Source organism: Cheilinus undulatus, linkage group 4, assembly GCF_018320785.1.
Source record: "Cheilinus undulatus linkage group 4, ASM1832078v1, whole genome shotgun sequence".
Classification (NCBI taxonomy): Eukaryota; Metazoa; Chordata; class Actinopteri; order Labriformes; family Labridae; genus Cheilinus; species Cheilinus undulatus.
In genome coordinates this window covers 40,530,917-40,556,370 of record NC_054868.1, presented here as the reverse complement: position 1 = coordinate 40,556,370, position 25,454 = coordinate 40,530,917, and the positions used below count along the sequence as shown (strand labels likewise).

At 40.7% G+C, this 25,454-nt stretch overlaps 1 protein-coding gene across 5 annotated transcripts in view; it reads left to right on the top strand.

The window, feature by feature from the left end:
• The window catches only part of lrba (LPS responsive beige-like anchor protein), a 307,885-nt gene that overhangs the window by 98,227 nt on the left and 184,204 nt on the right, over positions 1-25,454 (top strand). For 4 of the 5 annotated variants that reach the window (XM_041784335.1, XM_041784340.1, XM_041784339.1 and 1 more), the window contains 9 exons: positions 550-730; positions 3,046-3,176; positions 3,744-3,851; positions 3,965-4,106; positions 6,086-6,431; positions 15,112-15,269; positions 19,155-19,239; positions 19,392-19,525; positions 22,054-22,115. In XM_041784335.1, the coding sequence (XP_041640269.1) occupies positions 550-730; positions 3,046-3,176; positions 3,744-3,851; positions 3,965-4,106; positions 6,086-6,431; positions 15,112-15,269; positions 19,155-19,239; positions 19,392-19,525; positions 22,054-22,115 (1,347 nt within the window). The remainder of the gene's footprint in view (positions 1-549; positions 731-3,045; positions 3,177-3,743; positions 3,852-3,964; positions 4,107-6,085; positions 6,432-15,111; positions 15,270-19,154; positions 19,240-19,391; positions 19,526-22,053; positions 22,116-25,454) is intronic. The other variant, XM_041784337.1, reaches the window with a different exon arrangement.

Genomic DNA, 25,454 nt, shown 5'->3' with positions numbered 1-25,454 from the left:
ATCCCTTGCTTGTGGATGTCATAAGTGCGCTTTGAAGGATTTCCTCTAGTCTTTACACAGTCCGTCCTGACCAAATCATCCCTCATCTAAAAGATTTCTATCAATAACACCACTACAGAAACCACCCCTGCCCTTGATTCTCCTTGGTACTTATATTGCCTGGCAATTGTACACCTTGCTGCATAGAACAGCTGGATGGTAGCTCCAGCCCCTCCCTTTCCATTTTTTCTGAGGCATCCATAGTGGGGTTCCATCTTCTGGTGATGTACCAGTGTTTGTAGTATTGGAAAGTCTTCCTGCTCCAGATGGTTTATTCATTTTCAACGCAGTAGTTGTACTTTCTGTGAGGAATTTGTCACAATGTTCTCTTACTTTTTAACGATTACTTTATGAATTGTTTCCTATTATATCTATCTGACCAATGGCTTATAATGATAATTGGTCTTGGCTGAAAGAACAATCTATGTAAACATATTAGCTTGAATTATTCTACTTCTGTGGTTTCTTGTCTTCGTAATTTATGTATTGTTCCTCTTTCTCTGCTTCTAGCATGAGTTGGAGAACATTGAACCATCCCAAGGTTTGCCAGTCGAAGCGTCGGTCACCTTCTTGCAGCGCCTCATCAACCTGGTGGATGTTCTCATCTTTGCCAGCTCGCTCAACTTCACAGAGATAGAAGCAGAAAAGAATATGTCGTCAGGAGGAATCCTCCGGCAGTGCCTTCGCCTTGGTATGCACTCTGTTGTTTTTTTGTTTGTCCTTTTTGCAGTATTTTAAATTGAATTTGCAGTCCCAAAACAGCTCATTTAGTGCTGTGATCATTGACACAATAATGCTTTTTAATAAGAAAATGAAAAATAAGGAGTATTATAAGTAACCTGAAGTGGGCATTAATAGCTTATTTATTTATTTACCTATTTTTTCCCCTAAAACTTAAGACATACTGTTCTAATTTTTAGCTTTAACTGCAGTGCAAAACTTGTAAATAAGTACTTCTAGATTGTGGCATAATTACCTTCAGACTACTTAAGTTAAGAAATTAGACCTTAAATTCAGAATCCTCGTGTTTTTTTTTTCAAAGTCCAACCTCAAATTGCACCAAGAAGGACTAATTTACACACTGCAATAAGAAATACTGCCGGCATTTTCTTTTCTTCATCACATTTTTGTCTTACTACCAGCACAGAACCCATACGTATGGTTGTTAATGTAGCAGGTTAGAAAAAGAAGATGCAATAGTCTCAAAATGTATGAATAGGGTCTTGGAAAAGGTCTTAAAAAGTTTAAATTTAATGTCTGATTTTCTGTATATACCCTGTCTCTACTCGTCTGTGCCTCTTCTCTGAATTTCAGTCTTTTATCTCCTCCTTTTACCAAGCCCTCTGTCCTCCCCTGTTTATCGATCCAGCTCATATCAGCCGGCAGTAGCCTCTCATGTTAGCCTCAGTCATGGCTCCCTGTAGCCTTTTTGACCCTCCCTCCTGTATTCCCTCCTTCTTTCCTGCCCTCTTCCTCTCCTTCTGCAGCTGCAGCTCTCATTCCCTCGCCTCCTTCCCTCTGCTCATATCAGCACTCTCTTATCTTGTTATTATAACCCCACTGCATGGCAACACTCTAAAATGGCTGCTATCATGATATAGTGAGCTCTACATAATGGCCTTGGCTGTACCAAAGTGCGCCGTAGCCTCAGGCCTTTTTTTTCTGCCTTCTGTTCCAGGCTATTACAGTTTCCTCTGACAGCATCAAAAGCCCAGCCACGCTCCAGCTGAATAAAAGATACTGAAATTCTTACATTATTCATTTTATGAGGTGCACCTTTTCTGCAAACACAGATCAAGACAGCGTACACACACTCACTCAGCGTGGGAGTGGTGCAGTACTTTGGACACTGATTTAAATAATTTCTTCATACTCTCCTCCAAATACGTAACAATGCATCTTCAGGTATCAGTTTTTGCTTTTAGGTGCTCATTGCAGCTTGTAGTTGAGACAAAAAGCCTTTCAGAATGCTAACTTGTTACACAAAAAGCACTTCTCCTCTCAGATATTATCCAACTACGTCTGCTGATGTTGGGGTTTTGCAGAAGCCCGTTCTACAGGTCCCGTTTTAGAAAGCAGCCGTTATGAAATGAATATTTGATGAGGTATGCGCTCCCCATTGCTGGCACCTAATCTGATTTTGGAAGACTGTAACAAGGTTTTAGCATCTCCACCCCTCCCTCCCTCCTCTCGTTTTATAAATGGTTGTATGAAAGAGTAGTCCTAATGGAAAAAGCGAGCCCATTTCCAGACGGAATAATTCCCTCCTTCGTAATCTAAATGGCTCAGAGTTAACATTTGTCAGTTGTCAGGGATACAGAGCACAGGGGGGCAGGGAGGAGGGGGTGTCCCACAGAGAAGCTGCGCATTAGATTACAAATGGTAAGTGTGCCACTTTTGAACCCACACAAAAGTTGTCTGACCACTAGATTTTTTTTTTTTTTTTGATAAAGGACACATCTTGCTGCCTACTCAGCATGTGCACACCCAGGCAGTGTCATTTATTATGGGAGCTGCACACAGTGGGTGTGATTCAGGAGCACGCCCCTGCACTGTGACCTTGGGAGGAGAGGTGGAGCAGGGAAGAGTGAACGGTGCTGCCAGGGCTGGCCAGAGCACTGACCTTGTCATGGCCCCACTTTTTCTTCTTGGTTTTTGTCTCTCTCAGCTTCTCTTGAGGTGGTTTTCGAAGATCATGAGCTGAATTTTTATGGACAAATTCCTTTGTTTGAATTTGGTGCCCTGGCTTTAATGAGACTGAATGTTGTGAGATAATATAAGCAATATTCCCATCCAGAACAGGCCTGCAAGATAACATTATGTAGACAGAATGACCAGATAGACACAGGTTAAAATACCTACATTACAGAAATAACCCATCTTGGTGTTTATCTTGGCTCTAGAAACAAGAGTAGCCAACTTATTTGCATATAAAATTAAATAATGTTCCATCTTGTTGTCATCAGAGCATCAGGTCAAATAACCTCTCTCTCTGATCTTCCTCAGTGTGTGCTATGGCTGTGAGAAACTGTCTGGAGTGTCAGCAAGCCCAATTTAGGCATGGTAAAGATGCAGGACGCAGCTATACAGCCATGCCCAGTACTATGCTTGGAACAGCCAAGTCTGCATCTGCACAGGCAAGTAACACAAACCATCTCATCTTGTTTTATTTACTTATTTTTCTCCTCCTTTAACATTTTGTTTCTTTCAAAATGCAGATTGAAATGATAAATATTTCTGGTCCAAGCCAGTTATTTTTGTCCGCTACTTCTTCTTTGCCCTTGTCTGGTTCTTTATAATAAACCAGGGGAGGCTTTGCCCTTTGTCCTGCCCACCAGCATCAACCAAGTGCTATTGCATTAGCTCACATCTTATTGTATTACCACGCTGGTTGCTATTTGTGACACCAGACAAGGCCTTTTGTCATTGGCCCTTGGATTTGATACAGTGTCTTCCAGTAAAGTCATGTTGTTCTTCCCTGAACAGGGTGTTAAAGCTCATTTATAATGCAGTGGCTCCATAGAAAAGCCATTATGTTAAGGACATGATCCCAGGAGGGATGGCTTCCCTAAGCTGTGAAACCTTAACCCTGCTCCTCACAGTGCACATGGATTAATGAACATCCTGATTTGTATTTTAAAAAAAATTCTGTTGGAGACAAAAATAGATTTCATGTAATCAAGGTTTGATTTTCATGCATGCAGAGTCCTGTGGATGCTGTGACAGGTGGAATGTCTCCAATCAGAGACCTGGACCGACTCCTTCAGGACATGGACATCAACCGCCTCAGGGCTGTCGTCTTCAGAGATATTGTGAGCTTTAAAGAAGAATTATGTTACATTAAAATATGCAAGAATTACCTCCTTGTAATACTTTCTGCTGGATTCATCGACAGAAATCGTTTAGTGTATGTTGTTTGTTTCAGGAGGACAGTAAGCAGGCCCAGTTTCTGGCTCTTGCCGTGGTCTACTTCATCTCAGTGCTCATGGTGTCAAAGTACCGCGACATTCTGGAGCCCCACAACGACAAAAAACACCCTCAACGATCGCAGTCTTCAAGGAGCACAGGTAAACAGCAGCTCAAAAGTGTAAAAACATCTGAAATGCTTACTTTTTCCAGTGTCTTCTCTTTGTATACATTTTCCAGTATCAGTATTATTTGCTGACATTTTGGCTTTTCTTATAGCATACTTATAGAACTATGCGGCCTCTAGCCATATATAAAATCGTAAATCATTGTAGTGCATCATGATTAGTGTGCAAACTAGGCCTAGAAACCAGCTCTGTCAAACCTGCCTTCTGTTAATGCAAAAAAAGTGTGTGTCTAAGTGCATTTAGTTCCTCATCATATCATATAATGTTCTTGCATGCTTCCCTGCCTCAGCTGAATATTTGATATTTTTCACTGAATACTTGTTGATGGCACGTTATAGACAAATGTGAGACATTAGAATAATGCCCTCTGAGCTGTCAGTGTTATCATGGGTGTTTGATATGCAGTGCTGTCCATGGTGCTGATCATGTCACTGTCGTGATCTCATCTTCATCATGCTCTTCATCCTGACTGAAGCCTCAGACTCAGTGTATGAACAAGGCTATTAGGTTGAAAAGTTTTTTTCATTGACCACCTTACCGCTGTTGGGCTGCACTGTTGGGTGCAGATGCAGGTCACAGGTGTGTTATGATGTTGTGCTGAAATTGGCTAAACCCATGGTGCACATATCAATTGGTGGTGCATACTTTGTATTTGATAATCCACACCGAAGAGTTCAGTTTAAAGGAAAAGAGACAAATACACGATGGGCCTACCTGTCTGTGTCTCCTGCTCTGTCCAGCCTCGTCAGAATTAGCCTGTCCCATGGTCACAGCATGATTGACATTTCACAACTTCAACAACAAACCACAATGAGCCAGCATTAGGCAACTTTGGATCTCATTACAAAAACAAGGATCAGTCCAAATAAAGAGCAGCTGCTTGTATCACCCCTCAACTTTGAAAGTCCAGTCTCATAGGGAGTGTTTCGCTCTTAGCCGCTGTCTGCACTGGGCCAGACTTGCTCGTGCAACGGCCATACAGCAAGTCACCATCAGCAGGTTCAGCTTATTAGCCATAGATTAAAGTCTTGTAGAATAAGGCAGTGGTTCTCAAATGTTGTAGCAGGGCACAGTGGTGTGCCTTGAGGATCTATATGACCATACATTATTACTTAAACTGTAGACAACTAAAGATACTGTAACATGTTCTGAATTGGCTATTTGAATGATATGAATATGGTGTGCCTTGAGATTTTGGCTTGATTTCAGGTGTGCCTTGGGCAAAAGGATTGAACACCAGTGGAATAAGGCGATAATAATCTCCTATATAATGACTTATGAGCAGTTAGTATGCTGCAAACAAGCATGCAAATAAGCAGCTAATTAATGGTGAGAATTGCACCCTAAACGTAAGTGTTACTGAGCCAGATTTTAGACCCTATGAAGTTCTGCTATTATTGTGCTTCTGGCCCTATTACCTTCCCAGGTCAGGCAGTGTTTGTCCACCTGAGCCAGAGAGTGCTGGGGACGTACCACTCCCAGAGGATTATTCGAACAGTTGTTAGGGGCTGGTGTAGGCAAAATGCCGTAGCAGAATTTTTGTCCCAGTCTGGCCCTGACAACAGGCTAGTAGCATGGTAGTTTTTCTAAATGAACAATAATGATGAAAAATTATCCCTAAAATTAAAAACTAAACTTGATTAAGAATAATTTTCTAAATATTGATTAGAACAAACATGATTAACATTTTGGCCAAAATTGTGCATCCCTACTTTCAGGTGAATTTACACCCATTGTAAGACAACCTCATCCTTTTTCAGATTAATTATTTGAGGCCTTTCTGGAAAATTTGTACTGATTTACTCTACATATTTTAAACCAGCATATGTGGCATATAATGCACAGATTTGCAGACATTAACAGCGTTGTGTGCAGAATCCATACTGTTGAAATTTATTCCTACTGGTTTTGTCTTTTTGCTCACATTCCTTATTACTATGTTTTCTTTGTAGATAGCGGTGCCATTTCTGGAGGTCTAGAGGTAGAAAATGGTGTCTCTCTCCGGCGCTACGATTCTGGCATCGGTGACGACCACACTTCCGCCGCCGCTAGCGAGGCAGACCTGTCATCCTCTGGCATGACTCATGGTCCAGATGCCATCTCAGAGGCCTTGTCCACACTGTCCTCTGAGGTTAGACCTTCTCTGCCCACTGATTCAAAGGGCAAGAACGTGAAGGACATCCTGCGCAGCCTTGTGAGTGATGATGTCACTGTGGATCCAGGTCTGCTGCCGCCAGCGTTTCTCGGGGTTGCTGGTGATTCAGCGAGGGAATCTCCACAAATCAGCTCATTTGATAGGTGAGGAGTCATTTCCTTAAATGTCTAGTATATTACCATTCTTTCTAGAGAGAATCTTGTTGTGCATGTTGGAGATGGTGGGAAAAAAATCCTCCTGTGCTGACATGAGTGCAGACCTGACAGCTCCATCACTTTCTCAAGAGCCCATATGGTGTTTATGTGCCTGTGATTCTCAAGCTTCACAGTTTTACAGTTTCATATCCTAACATAACTGCAGGGGACTTTTGAAAGTCAGACCTTGAAGACATCTCAGCTTGGTATCCTCAGAGGAGGCCTTTGGTGCATCTTGAAAAAACCCTCTGTAAAAGAAACCCTTTTGAACCGAGGAATCTTAGCCTCCGACTCTTTCCGCTGTTTCTCGAGTTGTTTTTTTTTTTTTTTTTTTTTAAGCTGTCAATGTACACCCTCATCTCAGGCAAACTGCATTACAAAGAACTCGTCTTGAGCAAAACAGGAGCCATGTCTGGGATGAACAAACGGAGAGGTGTAGCTGCCAGGAAGCGGTTTCTTTTCACTGTTTCACTGATGTTTAACTACTTTCTTTTTCATCTCTCCTGCTGCATGTCTCTCACTGTCTAACATTCAAAGTGGTATACCTTTTTTTTTTTTTTTTTAAACATAAAAGCTGCAGTATTTGCATTAACTCTGGAGGTGCAGGGGGTGAACAGTGAGGAGTAAGGCTTCAAAAGCAGAGCAGGGGACTGCAGCCACAGACGGGGCCAGGTGAGAGAGGATGGTCACCGGTCTGGTTTGCATTTGGAGGGTTGATTCTGAGACAGAGCTCCAAAAAAAGCAGAGGCGGGGAGAGGGTGAGAGAGACTCAGAGGAAGAGAGAGAATGATGGGAGAAAGGGGAAGGAGAAATCTCCATGGGGGTGATGTCAAGGAAGAAAACATTTCTTCCTTTTTTCTGTCTCTCACAAACACACTTAGCCGGCCCGCCTGCCCCCCAACTGTGGGAATTCCACGGCATCTCTGTGATCGCGTGTCTTTATCTGAGGAATGCTTTGTCAGGTCTCAGGGCGCTCCTCATATCAGGGGGATTAGACTGGCTCCTGTCCGCTGAGCACACTCGGTAGGAAGAGAGGACGTCAGGAGAACTGGAGAGGATAGACTAACAGCTCGCTGCCTTTGGGAGCCTCTTCATGTAGGGTGAACAGAGCAGACACAGACTGCAAAACTTCACCCCAGCTCCTTTTAAGAGGAAATAAAAGCTGCTTCAAGGGTGTTCACACTTAAACAAGTAGCCAGGATTTAACTAATTTATTAAAGTTGAAGGGAGAAAAGGGTTTATTGTTGTTAGAATATGTCATAAGAAGAAAGGCCAAAACTGACTAACACACCCTGGCATCAGCATTTAGCAAATTTGGCGGAGTATTTTAAAGAAATACTGAAAACTTTGGATACATAAATAATACTGATTCTTGATTTACGCTGCAAGGGGGAAACATGACATCCATCCATTGTGTGGCTGTCTCAGACTGGGTGTGTGGAAGGTGAGGTGCTTTTCAAAGTGAAAATCCAATTTAGTATTTATGGGGTGAAATCTCATTTTTATAGAAGACTTATGTTGTGAATTTTTCCCAGCTCACTTTGGCCGTACAATGAGTCAAATCACTCGTAGGAAAATTATTGAGGAAATGCTTATCAGGAAAGACAGGTCTGTGACAGCAGGGAGACATAGCAAACATGCGTCTGGTATGACAGCCATGGCAGCTAGAACCGGAGCTGACATGCACCACTGCCATCTCGCAGCAAACACACATCCAGTCTGAAATGGAGGTAAAGCTTTATCTCATAGATATGGTGAAGAGTATTTGGACAATGATGAAGTTCTTCTCACACTCAAAACAGCAATATCAGACTTTGCATATATTGCTTGACTATTGACTTCAACATCATCTGCCTTTTCTTTAGCTCCTGTCTGGCAAATACTTTGTTTGAACGCAGGGACAACAAATTAGGTTGTCTCAAGGAGCACCTGTTCAAGTAAAATGTTACATATTTGTTTATCCATTCAAACTTTATTTGCAAAGTGCAGATTTATTCCACAAAATAACAGCTCTACACCTTGTTCTTTGTTGTATTTCTTACTGACACCCAGCAATAATCCACAATGAGCACAGCGCTTTGCAACATTTAGTAAAATAACAGTGGCAAAGTGATTAATTTTCTTGAAACAGTCAGAAACATTCAACAGGATCTGACCTATGCTGGGATGGACTTGGACCTGCAGAAAGAGAGAAAGAAGGAGACAGAGAAACAATGCAACACATTAAGTGCTTACAGTAAAATATTTTGCATTTCCTCTTAGAATATATCATTAATGCAGTAGTTTTAATTGGAACTAAAGAAAAAAAACATTTTTGTAACTTTGGAAATGTTTAAAATATGTTTTTAAAGTTTTTGGTTGAACATTTTAGACTGACATTCCTTCACATGAATGAAGCCTTATGGACGTTTATGAATGTTGTCATTAGTTGTCACCTTTCATGCCATGAATTAAAAGCATACCCACTTCTACACACACCAGTTCACCACTGGACATCCCAAGTCAAGAGTGGAAGTTTTCCATGTACCTTGCACTCTGTCTGGTTGCCTTGCAGCTTTTTTCCTTTTCTGAAGAGCCACATAAGTTAAAAACTTAATTTTACTATACTCATCCCTATTGTTTCCAGTCTTTAGGCTAGGCTAAGACAGCTGGCTGCAACCTTACCTTATTGTACAAAGAATCAAAAAGGGACCAATAAGGTCAACTTTGCATTAAACGGGAAATATTAGACCAGATGAGCATCTTCTGATTCCTTCCTTTGTTTGACTTGGACTCTGTCGCCCTAAGATGCTTGAAGGGAAATCTTTCAAAACCTCATCCAGCCAATGTATTTTGTAATATATATAGTATATACAGTGCTTAACAAATTTATTAGACCACCACCCAAAGTAAGGTTTATGCCACAGCTGACCTAAATTAACAGCATTGGTAACTACCAAAATCATTTTTTATGTTTCTGCAGTGGTTAATACACAAATATGTAGAAGCTCTTTAACCCAAATGATATTTTTAATGCTAAAATATAATTGTTATTGTATCCATGAATTTTCAAATTTACTAATTTACAAAAAAAAAAAGAAAAATAGTAAAGCACATTATTATTTCTTGATTAATATGTCAAATTATAGTTATTTACTGTCATTCCTGAAGAGAAAAATGAGTTTTAGTGGTTGAACGTTATGCTTGATTCATTTCTGACTTCTCAGAGAAGCCCAGTGAGCCAGCTCAAATTTGGGTATAAAAAGGTGAATTCAGTTTGAAATTCCTCATTCCTGTTCAAAATGGTAAAACATGGAGAGCTCACTGAAATTGAAAGAGTCTGCATTAAAGCACTTTATGATGCTGGATGGTCTCTTAGACAAATATGACAGGTGGTCTAATAAATTTGTTAAGCACTGTATATTCAGGGGATTGTCAAAGACATTGAAAGAGCATATAAAAACATTTCACTGACCTTTACATTCACATATATACAGGCAAGAAGCTCAGGATTAGCCACTGTATTTTTTCTCTAATTTGTGATTGAAGAAATTAGATGATTATCAGAATATTGTGTCCATTTGGCTTTTTTATATGAAATTTAAACTTTTGAGTTACTACATACACACAAAGGGCACCATTTTGGCTCAGTTGATGGTGCAGGCACCCACACAGAAGCTCTAGCCCTTGATGCACTGGTTGCAGGATCAAATCCCGATCTTGGTGCATGTCCCCACACACTCTCCCCATATATCACATCTCTCTGCAGCTGTCTTATCAAGTAAAGGCAGACAGCAAAGAAAAAACAATCTCAACATGCAAACTCACTTACAAGCCTTCTCCTCTTCTTCCCTGGTCTCAGATGACTCTTCTTAAGCTGGGAATTTCTTGTTATTCTTGTTAGTCAAATCTGCCCCTCTCTTCAGATCACTCACCAGCTTTAATCCTTTATTTATTCACTTATCTAAGAAGACCACTCTTTATCAGCACCATGCCTCTGGTCCTTACCCTCTACCGTTCTACCTCTCATACTCTCAGACATGTTTATTATCTTGTTGTACTGACTTCTATCACTGCTCAGTATCTCCCACCAACCAGTAAGTCTCCCAGCGACACCAGCACAAGTCAGAGCTGACATTCTACACTGACATCTCCTGCCAAAACACGGCAACTTTTCACTTACCCACAGGGCTAAATTTATGAGGCCAGTGTATGAAAGGAGCGGGATCTCCCAGATAAAAACTGGGGGGCTGGTCAGAGGGTGAAGTATCCCGTCTGATTTATTTGCCAGTGGAGACCTGCTGGATTTCTCCCATCCATTTCTCAGCCGTGCCCCTGTTATGACAGCTAGTCTGCAAATATTTGCTGACACTAACCAGAGCTAAACAGTGTCATTGTACAAGCCGGTGATTTAGGCCGCATGGTGCAGAAGAATACGTGTGTGTTAGACGTTGGGATATACATGGTGCAGTTGTTTGCATTCCTGGCAGCAGACTCTGCATGCATGTGAGAGTTGATGTACAGATGAGTTGTGTTGATGTTGAAGTGTTGTTAATGGGCTGCTTAGGAAGAGGCTAAGCATGTCAGACACAAACACAACTGGAAGACTGAGGGCTGTTTCCCTCCCTTATTCCAATCCTACAGCATAAAAGTGAGCCCATGTGGATGATGTTTTCAGAATGCAAAAGAGAATTCACCAAAAATATTACATTTGTAATAAGAGCAAAAATCACCAAGTCCATTTGTACATTGCCTATACCACTTGTCTTGTCCTTTTAGGGCTGGAGCCTATCCCAGCTGTCATTGGGTAAAAGGCAGAGTACACCCTGGACTGGTCACCAGTCAATCACAAGGCTGTACATGTATGCAGACACACAACAGGAGCTCTCATACTCACACCTATAGGCAGTTTGGAATTACCAATCAACCTTACAAGCATGTTTTTGGTCTGTGGAAGGAAACCAGAGTACCTGGATAGAACCCCCAGGAAGAACACGCAAAGTCCATAAAGAAAGGTCCTTTCAGACAGGAACTTGAACCAGGAAGCTTCTTGCTGTGAGGCTAAAATGCTTTGTGTGCAACAAAAGCTAACAAATAAGAAAATAACCCCCCAAAACAACCATCAAATCTAAATGAATCTTTTACTGTCTTAAAATAACAGCCAGTCTCACGTTGCATACTTCTCTTTGTATACTGTAGTGATCATCAGCTGGTGGCCCCAGGGCAAAATCAGGCCTGTCCCAGCTTCCCATCCCATCAAACAAATCACTCTTCAATCTCAAAGTAAAAGTCAGTTTTTCCATTACAAATCTATCATACATTACATTAACCAATCTATTGATGGAGGTGGTCTCTGACATTGCCACTTTTTCGTTACAGCTTTCCTACTAGCAACCAACATGACTCTATACATGTATGTTTTAGACAAACGCTGGATTTGAGGTGCCATCTGTCCCAGATACATCATTCTAAAACAAAATTCTAAGTCTTCAAAAATTTTCCCATGCTGTCTCTGATTGGCATCCAGTAATTTTTAATCTCTGAACAATCCCAAAATACATGATAGTGGTTTGCTCTCATCATCCCACAACCCCCCCAACAGTCCATCTGTCCCTCTGTGTGTTTCAGTTCTGGTGTTATAAAGAATCTTACAAGGTTTTTCCAGTTGAACTCTCTCCAGGACAGTGAGTTGGTAGACTTCCACTGTTTTTCATTTAAATCCTCCCACTCCTCTATCATCATGACAAAGTTACCCTCCATTTCCCATTTTTTTAAATATATGTTGTAATCTCCCTACCTAGATCTTGAAGACTTTTATATAGTTTGGAGATCATTTTATGACCTTACTCTGATCTGTAAGCTGAAATAAAAACTCTTAATATACTGAACCCAGATCTTGATTTTTCCCGACTTTCTGTACTTATTTTCTTACAAATATAATCTCTAAGATGCAGATACCTAAATAAATCCTGCTCCTTTAAGTTCTGAAAACTTTTAAGAGTTGATTTCCCATATAGGTCCAGGTAGGCCTTCAAACCTAGCTCTTATAACTTGAATTTTATGTTAACATTATTTACTTTAAGAAAATGAACTAATTGTGCCTTAAATGCCATTTTCTAGATTATATATGCTGTTGTTGCTAATACGATGTTAGCTAGTAAGCTAGCACATGCTTATATTACATACTGTGCTTGCAAGCTAACAGTACAACATCAGCTATGTCACCAGTATGGTGGCCATGAAGGTGCGAAATGCCCATCATTCCACACTCGATACCTTGACGGTTTTGAGTGTACCAGTATTATATTGCATTTGGGTACAGTTCTCAATATGAATGCATTTTATGCACTTACATACTCATATATTTAGTAGTAGTACAGAGATTGCAATTTGGGACACACTGTAAGGGTAATTGACCTCCTTTCTGGATACAGACCTGCTTTTATTTTGAAAGAAAAAGGAACTTTGGGTAGATCAAAGATTAGGACTTAACCTAACTACAGAAAATGTTGTCATGGACTGAAAAGGAAATAAAGGAACAATAGAAAGATAAATGTTTGATAACTCTGGGTACAGATGATTTTTACTTGTCTGCTGAGCTGTCTGTGAGTTTTTTTTAATTGAAATGAGACATTAAGGAGCAGTGGTGGACTTATTTAACATCACTGTTGCTGCAGGGAGATGCTGCAGTGGCTCAACCAAAGTGTGATGATAGGGACAACAGAGCATGCAATTAGTGTGATTTAAAAGATTGGGTGCACTAATTATGACCATAATTGCATCATGATTAATACATTAATGCTGACAGCCCTAATGCATACGTTTCTTAGTGCTTTACCCATGTGCTCAGAAACACTTGGAAAAATAAAAAAACAAGATCCTGCTTTTCTCATACTTTGTAAGCCCTTAGGACCCAGTCGCTCCGCTCATTAATCACTGATGTCATCAAGGTCATGCCCCTCCAAGACCAGCCGTCATCGTCCAATCAGAGCTGGAGAAACTTCAGATGCCACAGACTTTATTAGAGTTGATTTGAAAGGATTATGTGCATGCAGATGTGCGTAGAGGGTCAGTGATTAACATTTTAGACATTCACATGCACGATGCTGCATTAAACGGAGCTGAAACAGGAGATCAAAGCTCTGCTGGGGTGAACTCTCCCCCTCCCTCACATGAGTGATCTCACCCTCTTGAGAGTGATATTTTTACACACACACCTCTCTCTTATTCTCACACTTGTTTTACCTGAAATAGCAGAGATTACTGGAATCACAGTGTTTACTGCTCTTATCCATTGGAGGTTAAAGCCTTTCAATAATTCAGCACAGCTAGCAGACACACATACTCAGCCCTGGGCTCCTGTTTGTGGGTTGACTGGGGCCGCTGATGGCTGATTAATCGACTGGGGCGGCCCACTCATGATAAGTGTGGCTAATGACCTGCTGAATAATTCACTGGGCTTTTGCTGGAGAACAGATGGAAGGCCGAACACACATACGGACATGCTCGTCACCACACTCGTACACAGTCATATGCATATATTCAAATATTTATTCACAAACACTCCTTCCTCCACACTCCAGGAGTCTCCACGTCTCTCTCTGGCTGTTGACACTTTGGATGCTTCATGTCAGCACCACCCTTGTTTGCTGATACCGCCTTCCAGAACGTCACTATCAGAACAAAAAGAAAGTCACCAGAAGCTTTTATCTCCACCATTCCAGACTATCAATACAGATTTCTTTCTGTTCTATCACTACTTTAGTTTTTATGTGCCACTCCGGCCCTTCTCAGTGTGTGTTTATATTTTAAACACACCTGTCACGCCCCTTGGATCCGTACGCTTGTCTCTTCTTCCAAAATCAAAGATCACTCCAAGCAAAGGTCACCTGTCAGGGGTTTAACATTCACAGTAACTTTTAATAGATGTGATCAGCTGTCTTAAATCAGCTGAGAGCAGCCTTTGATCCTGCAGCCAGGTATCTGCAGCCAGACCCGACCATCCTCTCGTGAATGCGTTCATAAAAGCATGCATACACATCAACTCATGCAGGAATGTGTTTTAGCTCTGTTGTTTTCTTCCCAGTCTTGTTCATTTCATGCATACGTGCATATCTTAGCAATCCTGCAGAGGTTTGTGTTTCTGAGAGGTAGCAGTAGCCAGTGATTAGCCCCCGCTCCCCCCTCCGTGTCAGCACTGATAAGCAGGGCCAGGCTCGCTTTGATATGGCCAGTGGTCTGTCAGTGCCCCGGCCTAAACTGACAGCTTATCTGCATGCTGCTCTCCTCCCATCTGCTGTTCACCGGATGAGAATTGAACTCCACTCAGTCGTACCACATCACAACGAGAAACACTTCCTGTTAATCTGCAGGACGGACATCTGAAGGAGCAGTTTTATCACGGCGCTGATAGCTGCATTTAGAAATTCAAGATGGCTGTCTATGATTACTGAAAACATGAGTTAAACCCACTGTGTGCTAGGGCTCGGTATAACATCACTGAAAAGCACTGAAATTTCAAATAGGAGGAGTAATAGGATGGATGGAGTAATAACACAGCTGATATTTTTCTGTTTAGTTTTTCTGCATACAGTCTTTCTAACAACAGGTCTTTGAATGATACCATTACATTTGTTTCATGTTTCCACAGAAGTGTCATTGTTGCACCCAAGAAAGGCGGCATGACACCATCTCCAAGTACCTCCACCCCCGTCCCAGCAGCCACTGTATCTGGCGGGACACCCATCAACAGCGTAGCTGTGGTTTCTTCTAGTGACGCCTCCCAAGGAGCTTCTGCAGACTCTGCATGTGAGTGTACATAAACATACACGGTCACAAAATAATAATAATAATAATAATAATAATAATAACTTTATTTTTATAGAAATTTTAATAACATGGGTTTACAAAGTGCTTTGACATGTGCAGAAGCAAACAGATGCAATCATTGTGTCAGAGCCAACTAAATAACTAAAACTACAATGTAAAGATTATTTTAACTATTTAACTGAAACTGTATAGTGTTTTTACAAAACTAACTAAAATGAGATAAAATAAAGTAAGGTAAAAATCTCCGTGTATTAGTGTTTGACACAAGCACGGTTACTGGCGTGTATTCCCAAACCTGGAGAGTGTAAAATGGCCTGGAATGATTAAAGAAGAATTCACACCATGGTCATTTTAGCTCTTGAGTTGTATTCAAAGAACATATTTGAATGAATGAAATAAGGAGTGAAGAGTAGCCTGTTTTAATAGGTTTTAAAATTGTCTGATGTTTACGTTTTCTGTCTCTTTTCAGTTTGCTACTGGCAAGTATCTCATATTACTAAAAAAAAAACTTAAACTAGCACTAAAACTAATAAAAACTAAACTTAAACAAGGCACTTTTGCAAAATAAGAGCTGAACTAAACTAACAAACATCAGTTAAAACTTTATGTACTAAACTTAAAATTAAAAAAAGAAGTAAAAACCTTGGTTATCCCATGTTAGTCATGGCCTGTATGTGCCTGCTATGAAGAAAGCGGTCAGTCAGGATTGCCATGCTTCCTGGAAAACCTGGGATGAAGTTTACCAATTATCTAAAAACTTTCCTAATTTCATATCAGAGCTCCCATAACAGATGATATTATCATCTGAAAGGGCTAAATCATGTTGAAGATTATATCATCTAGTGATGGTAGCTTGTGGACAGCAGTACTGAGAATAGGCTGCATCCCTGAAGCATGCCTAGACCTGAAAAATTGCACCTTTGAAAAACCAGGGCTGATACAGGAGATGGTAAGTTGTGGTTGAAGTTTTGCTGTCATCATTAATCCTGTTACTCAGATTAAGGCTGGTGCAATGTCCTTTCATTGGCTCTTTATTTTTATAAAGCCTATTTATAATTTTTAGAGGAAATAAGCGAAATTTGGGTTATATAAGCCCGGAGCATTGTTGTCATGTACTTGAAATGATAAAATTATGTGCTTTACATATACGAGTGACTTTTTGTTGGATGATCAAATCAACATTTATAAGCTTTCATGATCTCATGGTTTTAGCCATGGACAGCACATCTTTTGGGCAAAGAAGTGTGATTCAATGGCAGAGAACAATCAGGGTTCATCTCAAGTTGAGCTGCTCATAGCATGAATGAGATACAGTGACAGAACGGCAGCTTCCAGTAGCCATTCAGGCTTCCTTATATGGCCGTCTTTGACATTACATCCAGTGTTTCCACAGCAAAAACAAACACTTTGTGCCTGTCACAGCAGCTCTTTAAGACAGCTGTCATGACAAGAGGTGGACTGTTACGAATGTAAAATTTAAAAATTCCTCTGGCTTTAAAAACTGTTGGAAATATTTGAGTTATTGTAAGTACCCATCTTAAAATATAGGAGTATTGATTTATTAATTAATGCAGGCAATTCAGTGCAAAAATTCTACATATTGTACTTTTAAGTAATTCTAGGAATGAAGATGAATTATTAAAAATACATACTAAAGTAATTCCATTTTTATTACATTTTTATGAGCACAGCAGTGACAGTAAATCAGGATAGGAGGGATTTCTTGTCACCTTTCTGCTGGTGTGAATGTGATTAACAGCGTCATGTTTTTTTTTGTTAAGGAGTCTGTGTGAGTTTAAGAGAGGAGGGAGAGAGTGAGAACGTGGTTTGTGTGTTTTAGGAGATTGTGCATTGAGTGTAAAACCAGGTTAGAGAGTGTATATGTGAAAGCCGTGTGTGAAGAATAACTGTTAAAGCTGTTTGCACACACCGCTGTGTGTCAGTTAGCAGCGTTGTGTAAACAGGCTTTGTGAGCCCGCGTGTGTTTTTAGTGGGGCAGTGGGAGGACTAATGGAGATGTTCATTTACTCCTCTTTGTTTGAAGGAGCTACTTCAGCTGGAGAGGGAGACTCTCACCAGGCCCACATGGCGCTGCTTAACACCTTACACACTCACCCGCACACACGTGTGCACACACATTCCAGCCCACATCGCACTGTCTGTCATTCCTAAAGAGTTATCCCTGCTCGGAGACTGTCCCGGCTGGAAAAACAAGCCCTCTGAAGCACCAGAGGAATCCCCCTCCTCCATATTCAGCTGGGCATTAGCTTATTTATGAGCCACAGGGAAGTGAATTTACTGCCAGATCAATCAAACACGGACTTTTGTTCCTTGTCTACAGAATGAAGTCGTAAAACACCTTTTAGTTGTGTAATGAAACAGTCAGAAAAACAGCCCAGAGGGCTTAAATGGAATGTAATGACTTAATGACTACAAACAATTCATAAAATACTCTGCATTTTTAACATTTAACATCCACACAACTGTGCTACCTACAATATTTGTTCATTCTCCTTATTAAAACCAAGTGTTACATGCTGTACAAGTGCTTGATCTATGGCTGAATTAAAAAAAAAAGCATAAAGAAGGGACAAGCATTTAAAAACATTGATAGTGAATATAAATTAAAAAAAGACTCATTCTTATTAGTATATACAGATATAGCGTTATACCTCAACAGACATTCATATGTGAAAACTGACTTTTCTGGAAGACATTATTACACAAACCTCACCAAAATGATTTATCTCATTTGTTTAAAAAATCTTTGATTTAGTCTCAGCTGCTCTACTGATCACATCAGAAAGCAGTAACAGATTGATACAGGAGGTTAAAGTAAAGAGACACACAGGCATCAGTTATAGAAAATAGGATCACTAGATTGAGCTGAAATACTGTTAAGTAGAAGTGTAAATCACCTGTTTCATTATGATACGATACAATGTCAATATTCTGTACAACAATACAGTTTTTTTCAATATCGCAAAATCTTCCACTATACGATTTCAGTATGATTTTGATATAGGTGCCTACGATTGATGCCATAAGATTTATGCACAAATTTCACACTGTTACAGAAGAAAAATATTTTCTGCAATTTAATAACTTAAATCTTTCTCTATTTAATAAAAGAAACAGTCTCCTTTAACAAAAAGACCTGCATTTCACAATAGTAATTTTTTTAGTTATAAATGTCCAATCTCTTAACATTGAGGACCCTCATTACCTTTAAATTCATAATAATAATATTATTTAATAATATAATTTATTATCAAATTTGGGCGCTTATAACATAAAAATGCCTTTGTCCTCTACTTTCTGACACTTCAGAAAAAGTTTATTGAATCAGGAAGTTTAGCCTTGGCCTGGTGTGCTGAAAAATTTTGCATGTTTTTCATTTTTGACCTTTGCTGCACAAAAATATGGCATTGTTTCTCTCCATTCAGGTTCTGAAAAGGTCTTAAAAGTCTTAAATGTACTAGTAATTTTTAAAAGTGTAGGAACCCTGCATTATTCAATCTATGACAGCAGGTTTTCATAACACAAGTTAATGGTTTCCCTCATGAAAACCTCTGAATTATAAATTGATAAGGAAGACATATTGTGCTCTGAGTACATAATCCACTATCTAACCGTAAAATTATACCCCTACTTGCCCTGTTTGACCATAAATCCCCCCATTCTATACATTAGAATGAACACCATTGTGTTATTTCATAAGAGGCATGTTTCCACACAGGTTTATGGGGCTACCCTGCTCGTATAATGTATTGCTGTCTGTGTCTGTGTGCATGTGTGTGCGCAGCGTCTTATTCTTGTCCAGCATCCAGACTAATAACAGAGTTCTTTGGTTTCTCCCTGCAGCAGGCGGCCAGGTTCCAGCCAGCGCTAGCCTGCCATCTGTCCCCCCGCTCTCCCCTGTGACCCAGAACACAGCCCCCAATATGAGGTGATTCATCTTCTTTTCTTTCTCTCTCTCACATGCTCACCCCAAGCACACAAAGTCAGCTATTTATACACACCAATATACACAAGTTATATGAAGAAGTTTAGCTACTTATGCATTTTGTGTGTTTTTGTGTTGTTTTGATGTATCTCCAGTATCTCAGAGCGTCTGGAGCATGCTCTGGAGAAGGCAGCTCCCCTGCTGAGAGAGATCTTTGTGGACTTCGCCCCCTTCCTCTCTCGCACCCTCCTCGGCAGCCACGGACAAGAGCTCCTCATCGAAGGCACAAGTAAGAGCAACATCGCAGACAGATTTTTTAAAAAGTCAGACACTCAGGGCCAATGCATCTTTTTAATCTCCCTCCTCATTAAAATGCAATAACACCCTCATTATGTTGTTAATCTAATACTGTGATGAGTGCACGCTGAGCCCAGAGCTGCTCCTTGTGCTGAAGGTTTCTAGGGGTCCGGGTCAGAGGCCAGGCCACTAATAGCAGTGTTTGGGATGTCTGCTGCCACCAAACAAAATGGAAAGTTGATTGATAGCTGCATGGGGGCCTGAGGAAAAGGCAGGGGGGAGGTGTATGTGTGTGTGCTTGCATGCATGTGTCATATGAAGAGCAACGGAAAAAGACCAAGGGCTACTCTGCCCTCTTCCCGTCTGTGCACTGGACACTCCAGTGGCCCCCTGCCCTCTAAAAGCCCAGGGCTTGCCATTAGGGATCAATGGGACATATGCTGGCCTAGTTGGGTCTGTAATACAAGGCCCAAATATGTATTAGTTTACAGTAACATCATGTCGGCTCATTAGGGCCATCAATACTATCTGTGCACCGCAGATGGCTCAAGGTTAGCTAATATCTGCCTGTTTATGCGAGTGTGTAACACATGTGTATTTCCACTTGCACTGGGGGAAAAATATTAAGTATCATGTGTTGTAAGGAAGTCAAAATTTAGATTCTTTAATAGAGATATAACAATATACTAACTCATACAGGTTCCTTACTGCACCTGTTTGTTAGTCTAATCGATCCTATAATGAACATAACAAGTCTTTTGAAGCATTAATACATTTTTTTAGGTTCATCACGTTGTACTAAAAAATTAATTAATTGAGAGATGATCAGCGTGCACCTGCCTTTGATCTCTGTGATCCCAGTGTGGTAACTCTTTAAACTCTTAAAGCCCAGAAAATAACCTCAGATCATTGTTTTTTATTCATTTATAACTGTAACTATTAACAGGATCACTTGATCCAGCCCACGCCATGTCATTTACGAGCATAAAGCAGACAGCATGCAGCATTTATTTACAGGGGTGAGAGGAAAAAAGATTGCTAGTCGGGACTTAGTGACAAGCAGACATCACCTTTTATCCCCTCTGCTTTCGGTCTGTGTGTAAGAGAAGCTAATGCTAATGTGAGCACTTTAAGGAGATTATAAAGGGAGATGATACCACCTGCAGACAGGTGAATTAAACTGACCATGGGAGTTGATGCTGTGAGGGAGGGCAGAGCAAAGACTCTCAGCAGTACCACTTCAATACAAACAGCCTGCAACTTTGTGACGAGTTGAAGATAAGTATTTTCTGAGCATTAGTGCTGTAAAATATCAGAAAATATCTGCGTCGCTTTGTGTGCTTCTCTACTTGTAATTCCCACAGCTGCATTGCTCCTCTGTCCCCAGCAGCACATCTCTCTATATCAGTCAGCTGCCTACTACCGCTTCTGCGGGGGTGGGTGGGGGGGTAGAATTAAAATAGTACTTCTCAGAAAGAGAAGTAATTGTATAGGCTGTATAGGTAGATGATGTCCCACAGCAGCAGAGAACTCCCCTTGAGGGTCAACTAATGATTTCTACATCGAAAAAACCGCACCAGAAAATCCATGTTCAGAGATGTTTACAACCATGCAAAAATTATATAAACATTCTTTATTTTCTAGCTACTTTTGTTCCAAATGTAGCGAAATATAGATTAGGCACATGCAGCCACAGTGAGAAAGCTACAAAACGAGAGCTCAGCAGGCAGCTGCTGTCTTTGTCCACTATCAGTGGAGCCAGTTGGTGAATCAGTCTGCTACTCTGACTGCTGTTGCCTGGTCCTCCACTTGAAGCAGCTGTGTTAAAATACTACAAACATTGTTTTGAGTCCCTTTAGTTAAAATATATATCCAGTGTTGAAATCTATGTTGAAACTTTGCTGGGATCAGCAGATTACAGCCTGTTAATGTCCATTAGCTGTTAGCATATTTGCTGGGATAATGTAAATTATGGCATGTTTATGGTTCAGTCAGTATAATGGTTTGTAAGTGAAGATGAAGCTGCGTGAGGTGTTCAAATGTAACTTCAAAAAAGGACATCTTGAAATGTTGTTGACTGAAAAAAGGATGACTGTTGTGCTCCTTTTTTCAGGTTTCAGTTCACCACAAAGCTAAGTAGACCGACTGACTACTAAGACAGCCGATATATCAAAACACAAAATATGATCTGTGCTGTATCGATGATCAGCCAATTTCACTCAAAGGTGATTGGTGGTCAGTGAACAGTCTTTCAGTCATATTTTCAACCAAACAACTGGTACCAAAATGTTGCAAACATATATTTTCAATTTAGACAGTGTGCACAAGTTTGCCCTCATACTTTTTAGGATTAAGACCAGCCCACAACTTATTTTTTGTTGCCATGCTATCAAAAATGGTATTTATATTGCTGATTTTTACTCAAATTTTATCTGAGTTCAAAACGCAGGCATTATGAAAACTGTATTTTTGTCAGATTTTCATTTTTTACTGACTCTTCTTTGTTTCTTCTTCCTCCAGGCCTGGTGTGTATGAAGTCCAGCAGCTCAGTGGTAGAGCTCGTCATGCTTCTGTGTTCACAGGCAAGTCTGGCATCTATATCTTCTTCTCTCCCCCTCCTGTCCTCCTGCTCTGATTTATCAGGCTCACCTTGAGTGCAGTAAATCCACAGCCCTGGAGTGGACAGTGAGCCATCCATTGAGCCTTATCTTCTCTCCACACTGCCTCGTTGGCCTTTTCCACGTTCACCTCAACAACCCCCGAATCAGGGCAGAGAAACCGGAGAGAAGGCATCTCCGGCCGCAAATATTGGTTTGAGGGTCAAGGGTGGCCGACCTGTCCGTGTCACCTTTGGCCCTTGTGGCCTGGCCAAACTGATGAGGAGGGATAATGTAGATTTGATGGTGCTTTGCATTGATTAGCTCTCTCGTCTCTGTTGTCTTGTGGGTGTTTTGTTGCCAAGTTTATTTAGCTGCTGCTGGATTCATGAATACTAATTCAGGGATCATAAGCAGGCGTGGGCAGATCAATGATCGGGGATGTCAATAGATCACTTCACGATGGCTGATTAGCATTTAGAGACACAAAGCTACTGAAGGCTATTAAGTTACTGTGTGCGTACCAGAATACAGTACACAGTGTACTCTGTATTTTTATCTAAAGGCATCTTTTTTGAGTGTTTTTTAGTCTAAAAGCACTCTATGTGTAACACACAAATTCTACTTGAGAAAGGGTTAGAAAAGTCCAAGAACACTGCAGAATTAGGTTCTCTTTGGTTCCTTTATTTACAGGTTTGTATTTGATTAAATAAACATGTTTTGCTTAACTGTAAACACAATTTCTCCAAACTTCCAAGAAAAAAATTACATGAAGGCCTTTTGTTTGCAGAAGTTAAAACAGATTTCGTTTTGGCACACTGTCCACCAGTTTTCCATATTGCCCGGTTATTTTGTGCCACTCTTGGTCAAGTTGCTCAGCTTTATTCAGTCTCTTGTTGAGTTTTCACAAAATTAGTCCCTAATCAAGTGGAATGAAGCATACAAATATGGAAATTCAAGAGACACTGACAGTGAATGGCTTCTGTGCTAAGCTAATGGAGAGTATTTGTGTGATTTTGATTCAAAATTCAGGGTCATCCTGATCCCAGACTGGAATACTGAGAAAAAAGTAAGAAAACTGTCACACTGGTCAAACTATGACAGGTTGTTGATATTCTAAGGCTTTCTAAAATCTATTTTGTGTGATTGCTTCAGTGACCAATAGGTAAGGCATACATTAGGGTTATAGAAAATTGAAGACTGCTCACATACAGTATTTCTCTAAGTAGAGTAAATATGACTAATTAAATCTTTTCTTTGAACCAACTATGAGGATTGTTTAGTATGTGTGGATTTTGGGACGCCTGCGGTCAAAGTATGTAGTGTTAAAATGAACCCGGGTCAATCACTTCTTCTTTAAACAACTGGACAAGTGTGAGTGGGACTGGTGCACTGGTAGCTAACAACCAATTCAGGCTTGGTTCATGGCTTCCACGTCACGGCTGTTACAATTTGATTTTCATTTTGGCATACTGATCGCCACGTCCCACGCACCAACAATCAGAAACAGTGGTTCTCAACTGGTCTAACATCAGGACGCACCAACAACTCGTCAAGAACTTGCAGTCTAAATGTTCCTAATTTTTTCTCCATCCGACTCCAGGCACATATCCGTGACCTACAACTGCTTTGAAACCCGTTTTTGGGGTCTAGATTTGCCAGCTAAGAACCACTGATCTAGAGCACCCATTCCTAAAGTCTGTGTTGGGACCCACGACTGGGTTGCAGGGGATTTTACTTTGGTCGGTAGATGAGTTTTCAAAACTTAATTGTCACACTATTTAATACTTTGCTGAAGAGAAACGCCTGTTAAGGCCCAAGGGGTCAAGCATGCAAAGAAAGCCTATGTGACAGAGGTGAAGTGGCTTCTTCCAGGCTTGCAGAACGGAAAGCGCCAGGTCAGGACCAGACTGTGTACAGAACTAATGTTACCTAAGCTAGCAGCTGAGGATGGCACGGAAGGCAGACTTAAAAAGCAATAAAGTATGGACAAACAAAGCTGTTGGGTCACGATGGCTTGTACCCTGTAAGAAGTGTGTCACCAGAAAAAAAAAACATTTTTAGCTTGTTTAACTTTTTGAACGATATAGTCTTCCTGTGTAATTGTTTATTTTAAATGTTTTCATGTCCTGAGAAATATTTATTCTTTTTTGGTCATAACCAGTTGTCCAGGAAGCTGGGGGAATTGTTGTGTACAATTAAACAAAAAAAGTTAATTTTATTCTAACCCAAACCTGTAAGTAGAGGAATCAGAGGCAAACATATTTTTACAGTGGTCTCTTAATATTTTTCTGGCACCTGAGACAAGGACAGCAGATGCTAACTCCCCTCTGGCCTTCTTTGTTTGCATCCTTACTATTAAAAGCACCTCATGAAAAACAAAGATCTCCAATAATACAAAAACACATCTGATTAATGACGCCTCTCTCACCACTGCGTGCCGCTTTTTTATCAGCTTTATTTTCCAAAGAAATGGTGCCTCTCATCTGTTTTCCGCCTCCACCTTCTCCCCCTCTTTAACCCCTATCCAGTTTGCTTCCCATTATTCACTCCGCTTCTTCTCTAAAAAGGTAATACAGTCAGATTACACATCTGTTTGGATGTCATGAGCCACGCATAGATTTGTGCTAGTGGGACACACGGAGGGGAACGTGAGCCCTTTAATGTCTGGAGACGCAGGAATAGCAGGAGTGAGAGGTAGATAGAAAAGCAGAGAGGGAAGACTGACGGGCTCTAATGCACCTATTTGTCATATCTGTCAGGGTGTTGTTTAATGCTAATCTAATCAAAGGCAGAATCTCTGTGATTGCTCCGCTGCACGGCCCATACCTCGCTTCCCCCTTTGGTCCCCAGCCCGAGCTATTTCTTCCTTTTCTCTTGGCTCTGAACTACCCCACCCAATCTCCACAGCACACACACATTTACTCAGTGAGGGGACAGGGATTGGCTAGCGTTGTGTTGATTGCTTCAATAAATCATCCAACCAAATTCTCTCACTGCTAATGCAAATGTAATTTTATTGTTGTGTAAAGGGAGAAAGGGTGGCGGGGAGGTAGGGGTGATTTGCTGCTTTTCACAGGGGAAAAAAGAGGGGGGAACACTGGGACAGACTTTCCTCTGGGCTAAATTACAATGTAGAATTATTTGTGTATTTGTGAGGCAGTGAGAGTGAGCCAGCGCCGTGATTGATGACGTTATTTAGCAAACTTTGTTGGGCCCTCTGGCACAGGAAGCTCTTATTCCTCTCACAGGAAGAGCCTCTGTGGCCATCTTGTAGCTCCTTCCTGCCTTAAAGCTCACCAGCTGAAAGAGTAGATGGAGATG